At 55.3% G+C, this 19582-nt stretch overlaps 4 protein-coding genes across 4 annotated transcripts; 1 reads left to right on the forward strand and 3 right to left on the reverse strand.

The window, feature by feature from the left end:
* Window positions 1-113: 113 nt before the first annotated feature.
* On the reverse strand, window positions 114-3411 carry MRS44_010220 (uncharacterized protein; the record flags this gene model as incomplete). The annotated part of the gene is made up of 5 exons (XM_065620039.1): window positions 114-180; window positions 303-456; window positions 512-1812; window positions 1869-3088; window positions 3280-3411. 5 exons carry the CDS (start codon window positions 3409-3411, stop codon window positions 114-116), a joined length of 2874 nt encoding a protein of 957 aa, XP_065476228.1.
* A 6120-nt stretch (window positions 3412-9531) lies between these two features.
* On the reverse strand, window positions 9532-10896 carry MRS44_010221 (uncharacterized protein; the record flags this gene model as incomplete). The annotated part of the gene is made up of 2 exons (XM_065620040.1): window positions 9532-10371; window positions 10426-10896. 2 exons carry the CDS (start codon window positions 10894-10896, stop codon window positions 9532-9534), a joined length of 1311 nt encoding a protein of 436 aa, XP_065476229.1.
* A 2082-nt stretch (window positions 10897-12978) lies between these two features.
* MRS44_010222 (uncharacterized protein) lies at window positions 12979-15084 on the forward strand (the record flags this gene model as incomplete). The annotated part of the gene is made up of 4 exons (XM_065620041.1): window positions 12979-13191; window positions 13404-13638; window positions 13683-13774; window positions 13837-15084. The coding sequence occupies 4 exons, from the start codon at window positions 12979-12981 to the stop codon at window positions 15082-15084; spliced, it is 1788 nt and encodes a 595-aa protein (XP_065476230.1).
* Window positions 15085-15526: 442 nt separating this feature from the next.
* On the reverse strand, window positions 15527-18809 carry MRS44_010223 (uncharacterized protein; the record flags this gene model as incomplete). The annotated part of the gene is made up of 3 exons (XM_046269922.2): window positions 15527-18201; window positions 18255-18410; window positions 18668-18809. The coding sequence occupies 3 exons, from the start codon at window positions 18807-18809 to the stop codon at window positions 15527-15529; spliced, it is 2973 nt and encodes a 990-aa protein (XP_046131334.1).
* Window positions 18810-19582: the final 773 nt, after the last annotated feature.

Raw genomic sequence — 19582 nt, forward strand, 5'->3', positions numbered from 1 at the left:
AAACGAGCAGCAAGTGAAAAGCAATCCAGAAACGCCCTCCAATGAGATCTCTCCGTCCAATGCCTAAATCAAAACAATCCCAAACGCCCGCTCCATATAGATAGATCCTATACCTAGGTATACTCGGTGACAATCTGCTGGCCTGCTTCTGTGAGCCGCAGGCCGAGCTCCCGTGACGCCCTGAATCCCAAATATGATGGCGAGTAACACATGTAAACCCATAGGGTTTTTAGAATGGTATGATGAATATCGTCGCGTATTTCATGGTGCTTCGCCATCACTTCGTCAACCCCCTCACTCACGAGGATGCATGTGAAGGAACGCTGCGTGGTGTCACATCGCCGCTTCGTCGGCGTGGCGCCTGCTGGTAGGCATGTTGAACATGGCTGTTGGCCTCTGCGATCATCTGCTTCTTCTTACGAACAGCGCCGAGCCGTCCTGTGATCATCTTGATCACTATTCATCTGTTAGCTCCCAACTCTGAAACCGCCAGTTCAGGAGTGTCACTTACTCTTTCGAACATGAGCCTCCTCGTCACTGTCAAGTTCACCGCCGTTCGTTTCCCTGACAGCATTGTCGGCTTCCTTGCCCGTGGACAGCTTCCTCTTCTCCATCTGAGGATCCTCATCACTGTCCAGTACCGCCTCGAGCATGCGGATCGCAGTGATGTAGGAAATCTCACAACCGCCGAGATTCTCGTTGGTGACTTCATCAATCGCTGCCGCACGGCTCATCTCAAGTGCCCGATCGTACATAAGTTTCTCGGCGCTGATGCCCGGTGTAAGATAAACCTGCTTCATCGTCGATCCCGTAGTAGAGGCAATCGACTCGGTTCCGTGGTTCGATGGGTGGCTCGGGTGGTCCTCAGGCAGTTGCTTCTGTGCCTCCATGAGCTTCAGGCGGACAACCTCCGACTTCTCCAACACCTCGTTGAAGCGTTGTCGAACCCATTGCACCACGGCATTGATACGCTGCACAACCGTCTGAGCAGTCGCTGCTGATAGCCCCGTTCCTGGCTCTCCTCGGCTCTTCTTGGACCACCAGAGACTCGCTATGTCCATGGCTCTGGCGAGGAGTGTGAGCGACTTCACATACAGGACAAGGGCCTCCTCCGACAGCGCAACAATAGCCTCAACCGTGAGGCCTTCTTCTTCCGTCACCATCTGTTCGGGCTCAAGACCGCCCAGTCCATGATCTGCCGACGGCGCTAGAGGAACGAGCTGCTTATACTTGACCTCAGCGAAGCCATACACACAATCGCTTCGCGTGGCAAACTCTTCAATGGTCTGCGCAGCTCGTCCATCCTCATCGGTGCTGTGGGTACTTTTACCGTCACCGAGCAATCCGGCCGATGTTTGCGGAGTCGGATATGCCGGGAACGCCTGGTAAAGTGGGGGAGATGGCCCCTTCTGGCCTCGTCCAGGTGAAACCCTGAAGCCAAAAAGGCGGAGGCTGGCATCCTGGATAGCCTTGGAGATGGCACTCGAGGCCGATCCGGGACTAGCGGAGAGAGCTTTTTCATACGACGACCTCCGGTCATGCCGTCCTTGAGCTACCAAGGCGGTTCGTGAAGATGGAGTTGGAACTGCCCCTGTCGTCGAGTTGGGTGCTCCCTGCTGCGTGTATCGTCGAGCCAGGGGTCCGGATCTATGCGAGCCATTGTCACCCAACTTCTCGTTGGCCGCCAACTCATCAGCGAGGGCATTGACCTCGACGTGGCGCCTCTCAACAACAACGTATTCTCGCTCTAGGGCGACATCCTGAGCTGCCTTTTCCTCCTCTGAAATTGGCGGATTGCTCGATGCTCGGCCCCTGCGCGCCTCTCTCAAAAGGGACGTGGGTGGTGAGACCTTATCACGACCAGTTACCCGGTCCTGGAGGCGTGCTTGGTTGGGTGCCGATGCTGCATGATGAGGCACAGGGCGACGGATGCCCAAGCCCTCTGCAAGTTCACGAGGAGAACTGCCAGTCGCCCGGTGGCCTTCAGGCGTTTGCCGAGGGTATCGACCTTCACCTGGGCTTCCTGCTTGTGGCGACCTTGGATGGCGGTCTCTGGGCGACCTGGATGCCACACCCTCACGTGGTGATTCTTGCCCGGTATGTCGTGGGCTGCGTGACGCTGACGAGAGCCTCTGCCCCTGATGAATTGTCTGCAACGCCTGAGATTCCGGTTCCGGTTCCTCTTCCTCTTCCTCGGGTGGGGAATATCATCCTCCACCAGACCGGGAATTGGGCTCGTAACAACAGAATGGTTGAAGAAGTTCTCAAAGCTGATGCGCTCGACCGGACTTCGCTTGAGCAGGCTTCGAATCAGCGCCTTGAGGTCAGCACTGATAGTTACCTCCCTCGGGAACTTGATGACATCCTCAGCGCCCTCGATCTTTCTCAACAATTCGACATGGTTTCTAGCCCGGAACGGAGGACGACCTGTGCTCATCTCATAGAGTACCGTTCCCACAGACCAAAGATCGGCTTTCGCGTCATATCGCTCGTATCGGAGAATTTCTGGGGCCATGTACAGGGGGGACCCACAGAGCGTATCGGCTAGGGAAGTGGAGGGAAGCACACGGGCGAAACCGAAGTCGGCGAGCTTGAGCATGGGAAGGGACGGGAGGCCAGCGATGGGAATCATTGAGCCCTGGCTGGCCTTCATGACTGGCCGACCTCTGTGATCCCGGAATGCCTGTGAGGGCAGCAGCAACAGATTTTGGGGCTTGACATCGCGATGGACGTAATTCTTTTGACGCAGGAACTCGAGAGCACTGGTTAGTTGCTTCAGGAAATGTCGAATAACGACCTCGTGAAGACCGGAATTCGGTGCGCTGGGATACTTGCGTGCCATATCATGAGTGGCAGGGTGGGTGGCGAGCTTCTCTCGCTTCTTGATAAACAGGGACAGGTCGCCAAGCTCGCAATACTCCATGACGAGGTTGATATGTGTTGCTGACTCGAGGCAGTCATGGAGGGCGACGATGTGGGGATGGCGTAATGTCTTGAGGATTTGGATTTCGCCATATAGGTTCTCTCTGAGCTTCTTGTTTAGCCGTTCCAGCTCGACGGATTTGATGGCGACGGCGGCCTTGGTTTCCTATTCGATGAACCTTTGTTAGCTACTGATGGGAAATGTAATAGATGAAGTAGTGTTTCGAGCTAAAGTTCGCGTGATACCGAGTTGATGACTGACAAGTTACCAAGGTGATGGAGCTGCACCAGCAAGCAGCGCAACATGGTGCAATGTTGGGGGAGCAGGCCGAGGAGACAAGGAAAGCTTGGTCGTACCTTATGCCAGCCCAGATACACCTGGGCAAAGCTGCCTTTGCCAATCTCGGAGCCAATGTTGAATTGTCCTACGGCACGTCCGCCCGACTTCCTGGACCCCGAGGAGGTGGTAGACTCCTGTGGGCCCGCCATGGCTTCCTGTTGGTGTTGTCGATGGCAGGAAGACTGTCGAGCTCTGTTGTAGCCCTAAGGCCTATAAGATTCGGAAGACGTCGGCCGCAGATGAGGTCGTCATGTAATCGATGGGATGGGGAGCAGTTGAGAGAGCCGAGCTCAGATAGAAGACACGAGAACGAGGCAGAGCGGTCGGGGGGATGATTATCAACCGGATCGAAGGTGCCAGGTACGGGGCAGAGCTGCCAAGTCTAGGCTGACAGTTGATGGACAAGCAAGCAGTCGGTGAGGACGAATGTTCCTTGCTTGTGTGGATGGCCGAGGACGGATGGGGGAGAGACGAGAGCAGCGCAAAGGCACCTGGGTAGGTAGGTGCTGCTGTAGGTATCCGAAAGGGTGGACCGGACTTGACTCGGTGCGCGCCTGCACTGCAGTATCGAGCCAAACACAAGCGTTAGTGGAGGGTAGAACGAGACGAGGTCGAGGCCGAGGGCGAATGCGAGGACAGGAAGGATAAGAGTGAAAGGTCGAGGAGGGTGGAAGAGGTATGAAGTTCTGGGGGATGCGTGTGACAGTGACAGCGATGGTGACGGCAAGGCGACGGCGATCGCGGCCTTGGTCGGTATGATCTAATGATTCTATAGCGAGCGACAAGGGCGAGAAGCAGAGCCGGGAGACGGTGGCCGGGGGGGACCTAGACCTAGCTCGCTAGGGTACTTGCGCTGCGCTGGTGTTGGTGTTGGTGCGGTGCTGGTGCTGGTGCGACGGGATAGGATAGGACAGGATGGGAATAGGACGCAGGACGGATGAGATGGGGGCGGGCAGGTGACTAACACGGAAGGGCGTCTGAGGCGGTTCGAGGCGTAGGCGTTGGCGGCCGGCGCGATACGAGAGTGGCCGTTGACCTGAGTCGAGAGCTGGAGCGGACGACGAGCTGGAGGGTTCGGAGAGCGTGATCGGAGGCGAATGGTATCAGTCTGGAGGCGGATGGGGCGGTTAGACGACGCAAAAGAGAGCCGTCAAGAAGCAACGAGCAGAGGCGGTGACTCGGTCGGTTGCTTTGATGGATGTTATCGTCCACGTCCACTTTCCAGAGAAGAGCTAGAGTCTAGAATTATGCAGGTCGATTATTCGTAGGGAGCCCGGGATGGAGGGCTGGCCACTGCGCTGTATGCACTGTCGCTGCTGCTTGGGGGTTGCTGAAACGGGTTTGGGTTGTGTGCGAGAGACGACGGGTGGAGGGTTGCGTTGCGTTGCGTCACACACATCCACGGGAGCGGCAACGGAGGCGGCTGTGTTAGAAGGGACGAAAGAGAGACAAGAGTTTAAAAGACAAGGGGCCCGGTATGGGAAAGGAGAGCAAAGAGAAGAATCAAGGCTGACGAAGCTAAAAGAAAGTCAAGTCGATGGGTACCTGGACACAATAGACTCTGCACCCGCAGGCTGACAATCCGTGAGTGATTGAACTGAGCTGGAGCCAGCCGGGTTTCTAGAAGGGCGCATCAGGATGAGGATCCATAATGGGGCCCAGGGCTGGGATGGAGGCTTTGAATCGATTGACGGAGTGGACGCCTGCCCTGCCCTGCGGAAACAGAAACACAACGCGACACCAAAAGTAGCCCACGAGTACCTCTTTAGCGCGTCCACCCAAGGGAACTGCCGCAGGCGTCAGAGGGGTCCTGGGGCTGGCTGGCTGCCCGGGGCGACTCCGATCAACCAGGGGGCACACAGTCTGGCACATGGGGTGGGCCAGCAGCATCCAAGGTCACGACCCGGTGGGCGGGTACTTGAGATTTGTGTGGGAACAAGACCCGGGGCATAAGTATCTGGGTCATGTATCCTGTCTAGCCTGCAACAGCCTGCCATCCATGACCCAGGGCTCCATCGCAATGGAAGGACTGGAAGGGGGTGGGAAGCTAAGCTGGGACGCAGGCTCACGCAGGGGATCGTGGAGGTGGTAGACGGAGCCTCGAGATGGAGTACCAGTCCCCAATGACTTTTGACGCCTGGTGACTTGTATTTTTTTTTCTTTTACTCTCTTCCAAGGGAATGAAAGAGATTCTGTCGAATAGACGCAACTCTCTAAGCGAACAAAAGAACCAGCTCTGCGGGGGGCCAGCCAAAAAGCAACTGGTATTGATCCCTTTTGATCGACCCCGTGATACACCCAAAGCAGGAGTGTCCCCCCCATCCATGCCATGCCCTCGGACCAGGATTCAAGGGTGACAAGAGCCGGAGCAGACAGACCAGGCCAGCAGCCTGGGGGAGGGAAGCGAACGAACGAGGAGAGTGAGTCAGTCAGTCAGCCAGCAATGACAGAAAAGAGCAGCCGAACCCGAAGCAGTCATGATGCGTGATAGGACGGGGCCTGCCAGAGCTAAACCACCTTGGTTGAGCTAAAGCCAACACTTGCTCGTCGACATTGGATTGCGAGTACGCGGGTGCCTCGAGGGCAGTTGTTGCCTGACCTGGGGTAAAAAAGAGATGCCTTGTGATGGGGGTAAAGATGAATGATGATGCCTTGAGACATGGGCCTCAGGCATTTGTTTTTTCCCACTTTGCTCTCGTCCCCTTATTCGAGAGTCAAAGTCACGGCATCCCGTCATCGGTCTTGAAGCCTCAGCTAGCCCTGTTTTATGACTTGACACGAGGGTTTCATTGGATTCCATCCGTCTGCCTCATGGCTTTCGAGTTACAGTACAAGACAGGTACCGAGGTACCTTCGGCCCCACCACTCCGGTCACTGCACTCACGCGTCCACCTCTCCGTCCATCCAACCTAAGCTTAACTATTGTTGTGCTGTGCAAGAGGGAACACTTCTTCCCCAGAAACACCCGTAGCGTAGGGTGGATGATGCCGGGTGCTTATCACGGTGACGATGCCAGCGTTATCAGTTCCCGGACTCTCGCTGCTATCGCCCAGCGACTTCCCCCTTATCACCACTGATCCGTCTCCAGCCCGGGTTGGCCAGGTTTCTCCCCATGGGCGCCATGGCCCGCTACGGCGCTACCTGCCACGAGGTACGACAAGCCGCGCCGCCAAACCAGGCCAGGCCGGGGTGGGAAACATGATCGCCGCCGATAGAAAAAGATAGGACAAGCCCCGGCCCGGGGGACAGAACACATGCCGGGGCTTGTCTTGTTTGTTGACGGAAGAGCAAAAGAGTGAGTTTGACGGGCATTTCCCCTGTTTACCGCTCCCCGGAGATAGCTCGCTGTACCTGCTCGTCACGGAAACGGCATTCAACCGACGGGTGATGGCCAAGCCCCCCAGATGGCGAAACTTGCTGGAGACGAAATGGCGTCAGCAGACGCTCACCCGCTCGCAATCACGCACCCACCGCTGATGGCATTCTCGGGATCGGAAACCCGTACTCGCCATTGTCTACCCCATGGCCTGACGGGTCCGAACCAAAAACAGATCCAGACGGCAATCAATCTGTGTCTCGTTATCATGCCCTGGGCGCATGTTACCCCATCCATGCGCTTTACGCTTTGGCTGCGCTCCAGCCGAGAGCCCTGCAGCTGCCGGTTCCTATTTGGGGAATCCGCTGAGACAAGAAGTGCTGTAGGACTTTGCTCGACCACGGCGCGCGAGAAGCGTGAATCGTCTCTTTTCGTCCGTCTGAAGAGGATGGGTGGGCAGTCTTGCTGGTCAGCAATTGGACGGCTAGAATGGAGATATCGATGATAGCACCCAATCCACCCATCCACCCATCGCAGAAGGGTGAGACACTCACTCCATCAGCAATAGATGTACAGGGGCAGGTCCAACCAGAGGCTTATCACGCCAGCAGGGCGACAGAGTGTGCAAGAGAGGTCGTGATCTGATGGCGGTATTCTGTTATTGCGTTCACAGAAACTCACCATGTCAGGAAAGCGGGAAAAGCCCCAAGATCCCGTCATTATTCAGCCCGGCTTCGTCATTGCCCGCCCTGATCGTCATCATCATGCCCCTGTTTCTGGCTCTGCCACGGGGTCGTTGGGACGCCGCATCGGCTGCTAGACGCCGCTAGGCAGAGGCGTGTTGCCTCGTCAACTTAAAAGAGGGCAGAAATCACGATGGGTTGATAAAGGTGCTGCGCTGCGCTGTGCTGCCTGCGTGGGTGCCCGCGGATTTACCCTCTTGTCTCCTCAAAGCACCTATCTGCGGATGGATATTTGCTTGGCCTGCAGTGCAACGACTATCATCTGCCTTACCTGCTTACAGTAGGTCTTCAGACGTGCCCCAGTTCTCGATCGGATCTACACGATGCAATCGCCCAGGCTTATTCTCTTATCTCTGGCTCTCGTGTCCTTCCTTTATCGATTCCACCTACATAGGTAGCGGCGGTTCAGCAACCTCCAACAAACGTCCCATCACGATATCCCATCCCCGCCTTTCACAGCCATCTACAGACAACCACCCATCATCATCATCATCCCTCGTGTTCCCCCCACGCTGCTCCTCACACCCAATACACAATATGCCACCTCAAAAAAGACCAAACTAAACACAAGGGACCAATGGCCCCAGACTCCATTGACCACTCACGCTTCCTCATGTCGTCCATCACCTGATGGAGGCCGCGGTGCCTGACCGAGACGCTCAGCACACGTGCATTTACTGGCGACAGCTCGTCCACGCTTCGACGCTAAAGAGGCTGCTTTTCTCAAATCAAAAAGAGGACGTGCATCGGGCGGTCCTTGACTCGCTTCTGCTCCATTCTTGAGCCTTGGGGCTTCTGTTTTATCTCCGCTGCACATCACCACGGGGTCTCAGATGCCAAGATGGCGTCACTTTCTGAGCCCGTTTCAGTCAAGTCCCCCCATCATAAATGCCTCTCCTACGCTTTATTCCCGCCATGGTGCAAAGACGGTTCTCTTCCTTCGTTAGGGTCCTGGGTGTAACATACGATTGTAAGAGCAACCACGACACCTAGAACTATCCCCATTACTGGCGCCGGTTTGCCTGCCCGTCAATGGCCTCATTGCCCACCTCCTGTCGTAAATGACATGCGTAGCCAAAATCCCCCCGTCCGTTTGTAGGACCGTCTTCCATGTAGTATTCTTCAGGTAACCCCAAGGCGCTACATCGGAGTGTCACCTTGTCCATCATATGAGGCCCTCAACCTCTCAAACCCCCTCTTCAGATACACGCACATGTCTCCTTCTTTCCCATACGCCGCATGCCACGCGTTCGTCCCCAACCAAACTGGAACCGAGATATACAGTGCATGAAATTATGGCTGCTCACACTCACACACTTCTAACCCTGCATCTTTTTTGTCATAGGGGAAAAGTTAGCCCCACCATTCGTAGGCGCCGGAGACCCGAGGAATGCACGCCCTTGTGTCTGTGGTCGAATCGGTGGGCGCTTCTGCCCGGACCTCTCGGATGCCGTGGATTCGGCGGGCCCGTATCGCCGTGTTTCAAGGGCCCACCGATCCGGCGTCCGGCTGCGGGGCCCATTCTCCTTCCATCTGGGGACACTGTGAGACATGATGCTTTTGGCGTCTTTGAAAGTGTAATTGATTGTAGGGTTGTGAATCATCAATTGTCGGCTTGACGCGGACATGATCCTGAGACAAAGGGTAGTAGTAGCCCTGGAGCTTAGAGAGGTGTCTTGGTGCTACCTAGGTAGGCATGCAACCTTGATGATGGTTTCACAATGTGCATATTCATCAAGTTGGCTACTCATTATACTACCTATCAAGGTACATTCAAAGCTTGTTTAATAATGCAGTTTGTCATGAAGAGTCCTAGATGGCAGAGTAACATTTAGATCGACACAGAACCTCATCTCAATGATAGAGGAAGCCTCTTGAACACTCCGGTAGAATCTTCACAATCAAGTCATGACACAAACAACTTAGGAGAATAACTGCATTTTATTTCATCGCGGGCTATCCAACCTGTACAAGGCCAATCGGCCGACTATGGAACTCCCGTTAAAACGCCTTCCCAGAGCATCACTGATGCTGGTATCTGGTATCTATGCATGCAATTCATGTTCTCGTCCTCATTCGCTTTTTCCCCCTTCGCATCATATGCCTGGATGCCTATGCCCAAAATGTAAAACACAAAGTTCTTTTTTCTTTCCAATGAGCTCGCGCTCGGATGCGTCTGATCTTTGGTCTTTTTTTGTTCTTTTCTTCGTTTAGTGACCAGCGGCCTTCTCGACGGTGGGAAGCTCCTTGATGGCCTCGGCGATGATGTCGAGACCCTTGCGGAGCTCCTCCTCGGTGATGACCAGAGGAGGGGCGAAGCGGATGATGTCGCCGTGAGTAGGCTTGGCAAGAAGACCCTTGCTCTTGAGGAGCAGGCAGAGGTCCCAGGCAGTTCGGCCATTAGCAGCCTCCTCATCAATGACGACAGCGTTCAGGAGACCCTTTCCTCGGATAATCTTGAGGATGGGGGTGTTGAGGGCCTTGAGACCGTCACGGAAGATCTGACCAAGCTTCTCAGCCTTGGCAGTGAGGTCCTCCTCCTCCATGATCTCAAGGGCGCGGATGGACACAGCGCAGCCCAGGGGGTTTCCTCCGTAGGTGGAGCCGTGGGTGCCGGGCTCGACGACCAGCATGATCTCCTTGCTGCTGAGGACGCAGCTCACGGGGTAGAGACCGCCAGAGATGGCCTTGCCGAGGGTGACGAGGTCGGGCTTGATGTTGGCCCACTGGGAGCAGAGCATACGGCCAGTTCGGCCGATACCGGTCTGGATCTCGTCGCAGATGAAGAGGACGTTGTGCTTGGTGCAGAGAGCCTGGACCTGCTCGAGGTAACCCTCATCGGGGACGACGACACCGGCCTCACCCTGGATGGGCTCGCAGATGAAGGCAGCGGTCTCCTTGCCGTGGGCCTCAAGAACCTCCTCAAGATCGGCAATGTTGTTGTATCGGATGGGCTTGCCGGTGGAGGGGTTGAAAGCGCCAATGTTGGGGACATAGGGACCGTAGTTGGCCTTGGACTCGGGGTCGACGGAGAGAGTGATGGCGGTCATCTGGGCATCTTGTTAGTTCTCTGTCTTGGCTTCTAACAAGATCAATTGACTTACGGTTCGGCCGTGGAAGTTCTCGGAAGCACCAAAGATCCAGGCCTTCTCCTGAGGAACGCCCTTGACCTTGTAAGCCCACTTGCGGGCAATCTTGATGGCGGTCTCGACAGCCTCAGCACCAGTGCACATGGGCAGGACCATGTCGTAGCCAAAGACGTCGCGGACCTTCTCGGCCCACTTGGGGAAGACATCGTTGTAGAAGGCGCGCGAGCTGAGGGTCAGACGGCTGGCCTGGTCGGCGAGGGCCTTGACGAGCTCGGGGTGGCAGTGGCCCTGGTTGACGGCACTGTAGGCGGAGAGGAAGTCATAGTAGTGGCGGCCCTCGGGGTCCCAGACGTTGATGCCCTCGGCGCGGGAGAAGACGACGGGGAGAGGGTGGTAGTTGTGAGCGGCGTACTCCTCCTCAATGGCAATGGCCTTCTCGGTGGAAGATGCGTGGAAGCGAGAGACGGTGCCGTTGGTCTGAGACATGATTGCGGTGTTGGAGTTGATGTGATATGTGATGTATGGTCTCTACTGAAGAGACAGGAGCAAGTTCAAGAGTTGAGCGAAAGAATGAAGGTCAAGGTTCAGTTCGCTTGCTTGTTGAGTCTAGAGAAGAATGAAGAGGAAGAAAAACACTTGAATCGAGGCGGGAATGTCGAGGCTCTTTAAGGACGGAAGCGGCGAGCGGAACGGAGGCGGAGGCGACGAAAAAAACACAATCCAAGGTCAGCAGATCCAAGATTCTAACCTCCTGTTAGGTAATTATTACTGCAGAAGCCCGAGGCCGACGATTGAGTCTATACACTATACCCCTAAGTGCAAGTGGGAAGAGCCAACAAGCGTCGGGTGCGGGCGCATTCGCCCATGGAGGTTGCAAAGGAATTGATTGTTTGACAGGGGGGAGGGCAAGCTCGGCGGAATCCAGGCGGGATGGGATGCCGCCGGCGGCCGGAGGAGGAGGAGATGGGAAGCATCAAGAAAAGAGATGGATAACTATGTCATGATGGAGGGTCTGTCTGACTCGGATAAGAGTCCAAGTGGAGGGTTCTCGTCTGTTTCCGTCGTGCTTTGACAGGGCAACGCGTCTAGACTCTTCTTGCCCTGACATATTTTGTCTCGCGGCAAACAAAACCTACCGCGTTCGGTCTGCGGTGTAGAATTTCGACAGGTCGTCGATCCGGCACAAGAGGCTCTGCCTGATGACAGCAGAATCTGGGGTGAGAGGGGGGGATGATGGAGGATGGAGGGGGGCCACTTGACAAGGGTGCAATGTGCTGCCATGCCATGTCATGCAAGCTTGGAGGAGAAGCTAAATTGAATGGCGACCAATCGAGGGTCGGATATTACGAGGAGCCATGATCTGGCAGTTGGAGATTGACTTGACATTGAGTAAAGACAGATGAATAGTAACTATACAAAAAGATTTTCTCAAGAGATTCTCTAGACGCTCTGCAAAGCCAATGCCACAGCTATCATCCCATGTCGTCATGGCTCACCCACAACCAACAAACATTCCCTCTTCCTTCTGCAACGGTATCCCCGACCAATCAGACCATTCCCCAGCTTGGGCGAGCCTCATCTGAGATCAGATGGGAACACCGCCCACTCCTCCGCCCTTCCGCCGCCCAGCTCCACAGATAGGGGCGCACCCAATAGCTGAACGACTTTTTCCGCCCTTTCCCGCCTGTTCCGCCAGAAATCCTCTTAACTCCGCCAATGCCGCCGGCGCCCCCGCCTCCGTGGAACGGTAGACGAACACCGTCGTCGTATCCGAGTATCTTGACCGCTACTGTCATAGTCTTATCTCGGTCTCAATCGCGAATGTCTACCAGATGAAAGGTATCAAGACTTTTGAATACATTCAAGTTGAGATCCCAAAGGGGAAATTCATCCAAATATTCTAGAACAAGCACTCTCCTTAAGAAAACATAGTAGTTCATCGACTAGGCGCAGAGTTGATCAACTCCAACTCCATCCACAAGTGGCCCACAGAACTGTGGCACAACCAAAACTTCAAACAACCACCTCACGGTTTTACGTACGATGCCGCCGGCGGCCATTTCTACCAAACTCGATTACGTACCGAATTGGTGACCGAAGCTGAGCATGTTTTTTTAATTGAATTTTTTATTCTCTTGCCGCGATTAGATTGTCCATGCTTTTAGAAGACTGGGGAATGTACACAATCATCCGATTTTGGCCATGATGACGCTCGCCCAGATCTTGGGAGTGTAGGATATGGTGAGAGATACTTTACTGATGGTCAGACTATCAAACGATCTTTTCGATTTCCTACTGAATCTTACACTTAATTCTGACTACAGGTTACACCAATACCAACACGGCTTGTTATTCCAACATATACTGTACGGATGTCCTGTGCGTGGTCGTTGGTGGTAGTGAGTGGTGTGGCACACCTGTGGCTGGTGAAACCCACCTCGCATCTCTCCGACAACACATGACGATCAACAACCAACCAATCAGCACCAACGTCACATCCTCAAGATGGAAACAGACCAGCTGTCTCCAACCAAGCGATTGAAGCAGCACCAACAGTGACAGCCCATCATGCCTTCAATACAGGCACCACCGCCGCCGTCATCTTTGGATCGCGCTCGGAATCAGAGGAACCGTCCTGTATTCCTGCGTGATATATTCGTCATCCGTCTCATCAATGCTTGGTGGATCGCCACCTTTTTTCAACCTGATGAGTTCTTTCAGTCTCTTGAGCCGGCTTGGGATCTGGCTTTTGGTCCCCGGAGCGGTGCTTGGCTAACATGGGTATGTTTATTTCCCGTGCCATGAGTCTATGTCCTCATCTCATGATCCGGAACTTGATCTATCATGACTTTGCTTTGGTTGAGCTGTATCACCCCCTCTGTCACTTACACCATCAACTCATGCTCGCTCATGAGCCAATCCCTTAACTTTCACACCCTATACCTTGATCTTTGACATGCACCTCATCATAAAATTCTTCTAACCCTTCATAGGAATGGCAACATCAACTTCGATCCTCCCTCCATCCCGCCCTCTTCGCTGGCGCATACCTCACCGCCGACTTCATCGCGAGCCATATCCTTCCCATGGGCATCCTCCGAGCCGCCATCCTTGTTGCAGCTCCTCGCACTCTCCAAGCTGGTATCGCCGCCCTGGGTGACTGGTACACCTGGCAGCTCGCCGTGTCCATCTACGGCGACAACAGCAATGTCTCCTTCTTTGCTGCAAGTTACTCCCCCTTTCTTGAAATCATCTTACTGACACGCCTTTAGCTCTTTCTTCAGCTCTTCAATCCCTGGCAATGGTACTGCTCCACCCGCACTTTTTCAAACTCCCTCGAGATGACTCTTACTGTAATGGCTCTGTACTACTGGCCCTGGGAGCTCCTCGGCGCTGCGCAGACGACAAAGGAGAACCCCAAGCCAGCCCCTGTTCCCCCGTAACCTCTGGTCTCTCCGCGCATCTCTCTGCCTTGCCGCCTTTGCTGTTATTCTCCGCCCGACAAACCTCCTCATCTGGGCTACTATCGCGCTAGTCACTCTCACTAGGATCTCTCTCCAAGGGTCGTCACCTCTGAAGCCCTCTACCGTGCTCGTCTTGCTGCGCGAGGCCATCTTGTGCGGTTCTCTTGTCCTTGCCGTCTCCATCACTTCGGACCGCCTCTACTTTGGCTTCTGGACGTTCCCTCCTTACAACTTTCTCTACTTTAACCTCTCCAAGTCCCTTGCCGTCTTCTATGGCCGGAACCCCTGGCACTACTACCTCCTTCAGGGACTTCCCCTTATCTGCACCACCAGTCTCCCATTTGCGCTCCTCGCTCTCTACAAGCCAAGTGCCCCCGCCGTCTCAGTGAGCCAGTTCAACACTCTCAAGACCCTGGCGTATACCGTCTTCACCACTATCGGCGCTCTCTCAGTCATCTCCCACAAAGAGGTCCGCTTCATCTATCCTCTCCTCCCAGCGCTTAGCATTCTTGCCGCTCCATATGCCGCTTCCTTCTTCACCTCACAGCCCGCTCCCACCACCAACAATCCCCATCCTCGCCCTCAAATCCGCAACAAGTCCTACCTCCTCGCCGCCCTGGGCGTCAACATCTTCCTCGCCGGTTACCTCTCCTTCCTACACCAGCCTGCTCCTCTGAACGTCCTCTCGTACCTCCGCCATGAGTACGAGCGCATTCATCCAGACTCAGTAAAGCTCGCTCAAACCACACGCTTCTCCTCGCCCCCAGATGAAGAGGAGGAGCTCTTTGCCCTCTTCCTCATGCCTTGCCACTCTACGCCCTGGCGCTCACACCTTGTCTACCCTGGCCTACGCGCCTACGCCCTCACATGCGAACCCCCCTTGCATACTCAGCCGAATACCCCTGAACGAGAAAACTACCGCGACGAGGCCGACCGCTTTTATGACAACCCCATTCCTTTCCTCACAACGGAACTGTTCAGCCCGACCAAGCCCCTCTCTGTGCCTCGCTACATCATCGGGTTTGAGGGTGTTGAGCCTTGGCTAGATGAATTCATCAAGACACCAGAGGCGCAGGCCCTCGGGTTGTCCAAGATTCGTCGTGTTTGGGGAGGCTTCAACGGCTTCTTCAATGAGGATTGGCGACGTGCGGGCAAGATGATTGTTTGGGACACGGGAGTATATGACAATGCGCCACCTGAAAAGGCGTAAAAGGAGATATCAAGGCATGCTCATATAGCTCCCCCTGTACTAATATTGGTTGTAATTCACAAGAAGATCAAACGTTGGCTATGCCATACACTTCATCAAGCTCAACACATCAACGATATCATCATTGTTGGATAATCCGAATTTTTCTTTTATAACGACCCATACTCCTTTAAAATGTAACTCCTCCACCCGCTTAAATGAAAATAAGACTCACCTCACACCGGGCTACATTACACACATGTAATCGACTATAAGGGTGGCAGAAAGGGCAGACACGGGTCCTGTCGATGAACCCGCCGCCCGCATGTTGTCCTCCGTCATCATCGTCCCGTCCAGTTCCTACTCCTTCCTCCCCCGTGACAAATTCATAAAGTGGTATCACTCCCAGAGCTCCCCGCCTCGCCTCGACTCCTTTCCCAGCCTAGATTGAAATGTCGCCTCCCTACTCTTGCTCCTGTTTTGTTGGCTCCGACTGTGGTTGTGGAGGCTGTGCCTGCGGTGACTGCGGCGACTGCGGTTGCTCCGACTGTGCTGGGGGTGGCGCAGGCGGTTGCTCAGACACTTCAACTGGCTTCTCTTCCGGCTTCTTTTCCTGTTGCTGTTCAGGCTGAGGCTGGGGCTGAGGCGCATCTTGGGGTTCCTTCTGCTGTGGTGACTGAGGAGCCGGAGCTGCAGCTGGTGCCGAAGTTGGGGCGGGGGCAGGGGCCGGAGCTGGTGTCGGAGCTGGAGCAGAGGTCTGGGTTACCGTGTGCTGAGGTTCAGGTGGTGGGACGGGCTGCTGCTGGTGAGGCTGGGGTTGTTGCTGAACCTGAGACTCGGGTTGAGGCTGCGGCTTGGGCTGATGCTGGGCCTGGTATTGCTGCGGGGCTGGAGGCTTAGGTTGGGCCTGAATTTGCGACGGTCGGGGCTGCTGCTGAGGAACTTGGTTCACCAGAGTGATGGTGGCTGGTTGAGCAACAGGGGCTGCACTGGGAGCCGGAGCAAACGTCGGGCCAACAGCTGCGGCAATAGTTGAAGCAACGGCTGGAGCTCCAGTTGCGGCCGCAAGGGAAGCATGCTGTGCCGGGGGGCTAGAAGCCTGCTTCTCGCCCTCCTTGGGCCCGTCTCGCTTGATGTCCAAACTCTTCCCACGGGGCGCGAAGCTTGTCGCGCTCAAGTTGGTACGATCAGCGGGAGGAGACTTATTCCTCCTCGCATCGGCGCTCTCCTTTGCCTCACGATACTTGTTCCTGATCCATCCTATAGGACCCTTGGAATCGTTGTCCCGACCTGAATCAAAACTGCTGTGTGCATCACCAAGCATGACGGGTCGGTCGGAACTCTCGCTTTTCCGGGGTCGATGGCTCGAGCTTGAGATCGACAGGTTGCTCACGTCAGCGTTCTCATTCAGTCCGAGAACCATGCGTGGCGAGGTCAGCCCAGAGGGCGTTGAGGCGCCATTGTCAGCATTCTTACTTCTCGACAATCGCCATCGCTTCTTCTTTTCCTTCTCAGCCTGTTCAATGGTGGTGATGGACTGCTCATCGAGAACCTGGTCCAGATCCGACCCCTCATTGAAAGACGAGTGCAGGGATGTCGGTGGCGACTTCTTCGATTTCAGCGTGTTGTCAGGATGAAGACTTTGATTCGAAGATGCTTGAGATGCCCTTGGAGTGTGTTCTGACGAGACATCACTCTTCTGCTGCACCAGAGAGGCAGGGGGAGTGAGCTGAGTCTCGTGAGGATGTTGTTGGCCATGGAGTCGATCTTGCTGCTGCTCAAGGTGTTCGCGGTGCCGTTCTTCTTGAATCGGCGCTGGTGGCTGCGATTGCGGTGGTTGTGACAACACATGTTGCTCCTGTTCGTGTTGTTGTTGCGGATGTTCCATGGGATTGGGTAGCTCGAAGTTAGGGGAGGTTGCGGTCTGGTGGGTATACGACAACGAAGCGCTGGAGCTATGCGCGCTTGGGTTCAGGCTGCCAGGTATCCGCTTCTTCTTCAGCTTGTTAGGCTGCCTGCCACTGCTATCTGACGGCAATCCTCGGAAGATGCTAGGCAGATTTCGCTCTTTAGTGGGTGTAGGAGCCTCTTGGGGCACCTCGAGTAACCTCTCTTGGCTGCGGCCTGTCACCGGAGCTCGGGTAGGCGTGAGATGTCCACTACCACTGATATCGGTTGAACGCGTTGACTGGGGAGATTGGTCAACACTCTCACCAGCATTCAACTGCGTCAAAGGTTCCAGGTGAGCCGGAGAGCGAGGACTAGAGCCATCTTGTCTATGGAAACGCCCGCCAGCCAGTGCTGGCGACTTCTTGGATGGAACCGTGTTACTTCTGGCCAGACCACCTGTCGTCGGGGTCGCTGTCAGGGCCGGACTGTTGGGAGTCGAAGTTCCGTCGTTCCTTGAGTTCCTTGACGATACGGATCGATTCCTTCGGAGTTTTCCATCTCGTCGCACGCTGGTTGCACCGGCACTTGCATTAGATGCAGATCGGTCCAAGCTGGAGCTTCGGTTCGGGTTGGGGGTGAGGGGCGCACTAGGAGTGCCAGATTCCACCTCTTTCTTGGTCTTCTCATCAGCAGCAGTACCCTGCATGCCAATGAGGAAGTGATCTTGATTCTCAATCAAGAAAATGATGACACACTGGTTCAGTCGATACTCCTCGGGGGCCATGGCATGATTTGGGTGAGACAGCATACCAGGCTGAAAGATGGCTGCGAGATTCTGCGAGTTCATGCGATTCTCATCCGCCTTAGCAGCGAAAACAGCAAGAAGATCAAGGATGTAGAGGAGCAGCTGTCTGTTCAAGGGCGGCAGCTCGGTGATGAGCCGCTGGTACCTCTCGATAGCAGCCTTTTCATTGAAGTTGTCGACGAACTGAGGACCTTCCAGGTCGCCAACAGCCTGTTTCGTTGCGCCTCGGAGGGGGTCGCGGAACTTTTCGTAGAGATCGAGAGGAACAACAGGTTCGGGGAGGTCGTTGAGATATCGCCGTAGAACGTTTGCGGCATCGTGAACTGTGTAACCATCCCAGACGAGACCCTTGCCGTATCTATCGGGGGAATCGAAGATTGTTTTGAGCTCCTTTATTCTCTTTTCCGAGCCGCTCAGACGAAAGATACCCTCAATACCAGTGGCTAGCGACAGTGTCAGCAAGACCCTTTGAGGTAAGCCCACCATATCCACCTACCCTTTTCTTTGAGAAAGACGCCGCACTTTGCGACGACTATGGGAACATAGCCGTAAATGTAACTCTTCCCATTTTCGTCGATGAGGGAGATAGCGACGTTGGCATATGTTATGCTCTGCCGTAGAGGCACACCAAAGATGCCTTGTGATCGGGTTTCTGAAAGCTCTTGTTAGACACCAAGCGAATGAGGTGAGGGGCGTGTGCGCGTTCGGCGGTTCCTGAATTCAGAAGATCACATCGCTTGATGCAAGCGACTGGATCAATCATGAAGAGCATCACCAAAGATGTCTGGTATAGCTAGACTTGGCGCAACGTCGCGGGGAGTGAGAGCAAGACGGTAGATCGAATTGGGACGTCACGACTGGGAGCTGGACGAGGTTGCGCAAAAGGCGATGGGATAGGAGGAAGCATACCCTGGGGATCCTGGTGCTTTGAAGGCAGCTTGAATCCCTTCCACCATGACTTGAGATCGCGTCTGTTCGGAGGCGATGTGGCATTGCTGATCTGAAGCTGCGGCTGGTTGGCCTGGTTCGGGTTGGGTGCGGCGGACGTCATGACGAACGGCTGCGCGTGCTAAGGAGGACGAGAAGGACGGCGAAGAGGAGGAGAAGAGTGACGACGCTACAGCTGGGCCGGCCCAGTTGCCTGAGTCACGATGGCCCCTCGATCTCAGTCGAGGGCACGGCGACGAGGATAAGCGCTTGGCGGTGACCCGTCGACGGCGTTGGAGGGGGGCCGAGTCGAGTCGGGCCGTCAGGGAGGACGTCGAGGTCGATGTCGATTGCACGGAATGATGCGAGACTGCAAGTCAGGAAGCTGGAAGCCAGAAGCCCAGAGCAGAGCAGAGCTGGAGCTCAAACGAGGGAGTCGAGGACGACTCTGTGGGCGCCAGTCGAGAGATCGGTCGATGATTGGCAGCGTCAAGGGCGTCAGAGCGGTAGGCAAGGCGTTAGGGCGTCAAGGCTGGGCTGGGTTACCACCTTTGGCTTGGGGTGGGTGAGGCACGGGCTGCGGAAAGAGAGGAGCCGGGACAAACGCGCGCAGAGCGGGACGATGGGCGGTGGAGGGGGCGACACGGGCGTGTATAGAGGCTAAAGAAGCTGAAGCTGACGAGAGCGCTGATTATCGTTCAAGTCGATGGTTGTCGCGCGATAGAGGAGCAGCTCGCGGCATGGAGAGCGAGAGAGGGAGTAAGATTAAAGAATTGTGAGGCGGGGGACTCGGGGCAGGGAGCTCCAGCAGCAGTAGTCCAGCCGTAGGAGTACCTGAGCTGTCCGTAGGTACCTGGACCTTTAGGTGGTAGAGAGTCCGGGGGGTGGGATAAGGCT

This window comes from Fusarium solani, assembly GCF_023522795.1.
Source record: "Fusarium solani strain SB1 chromosome Unknown bctg00000006, whole genome shotgun sequence".
Lineage (NCBI taxonomy): Eukaryota > Fungi > Ascomycota > Sordariomycetes > Hypocreales > Nectriaceae > Fusarium > Fusarium solani.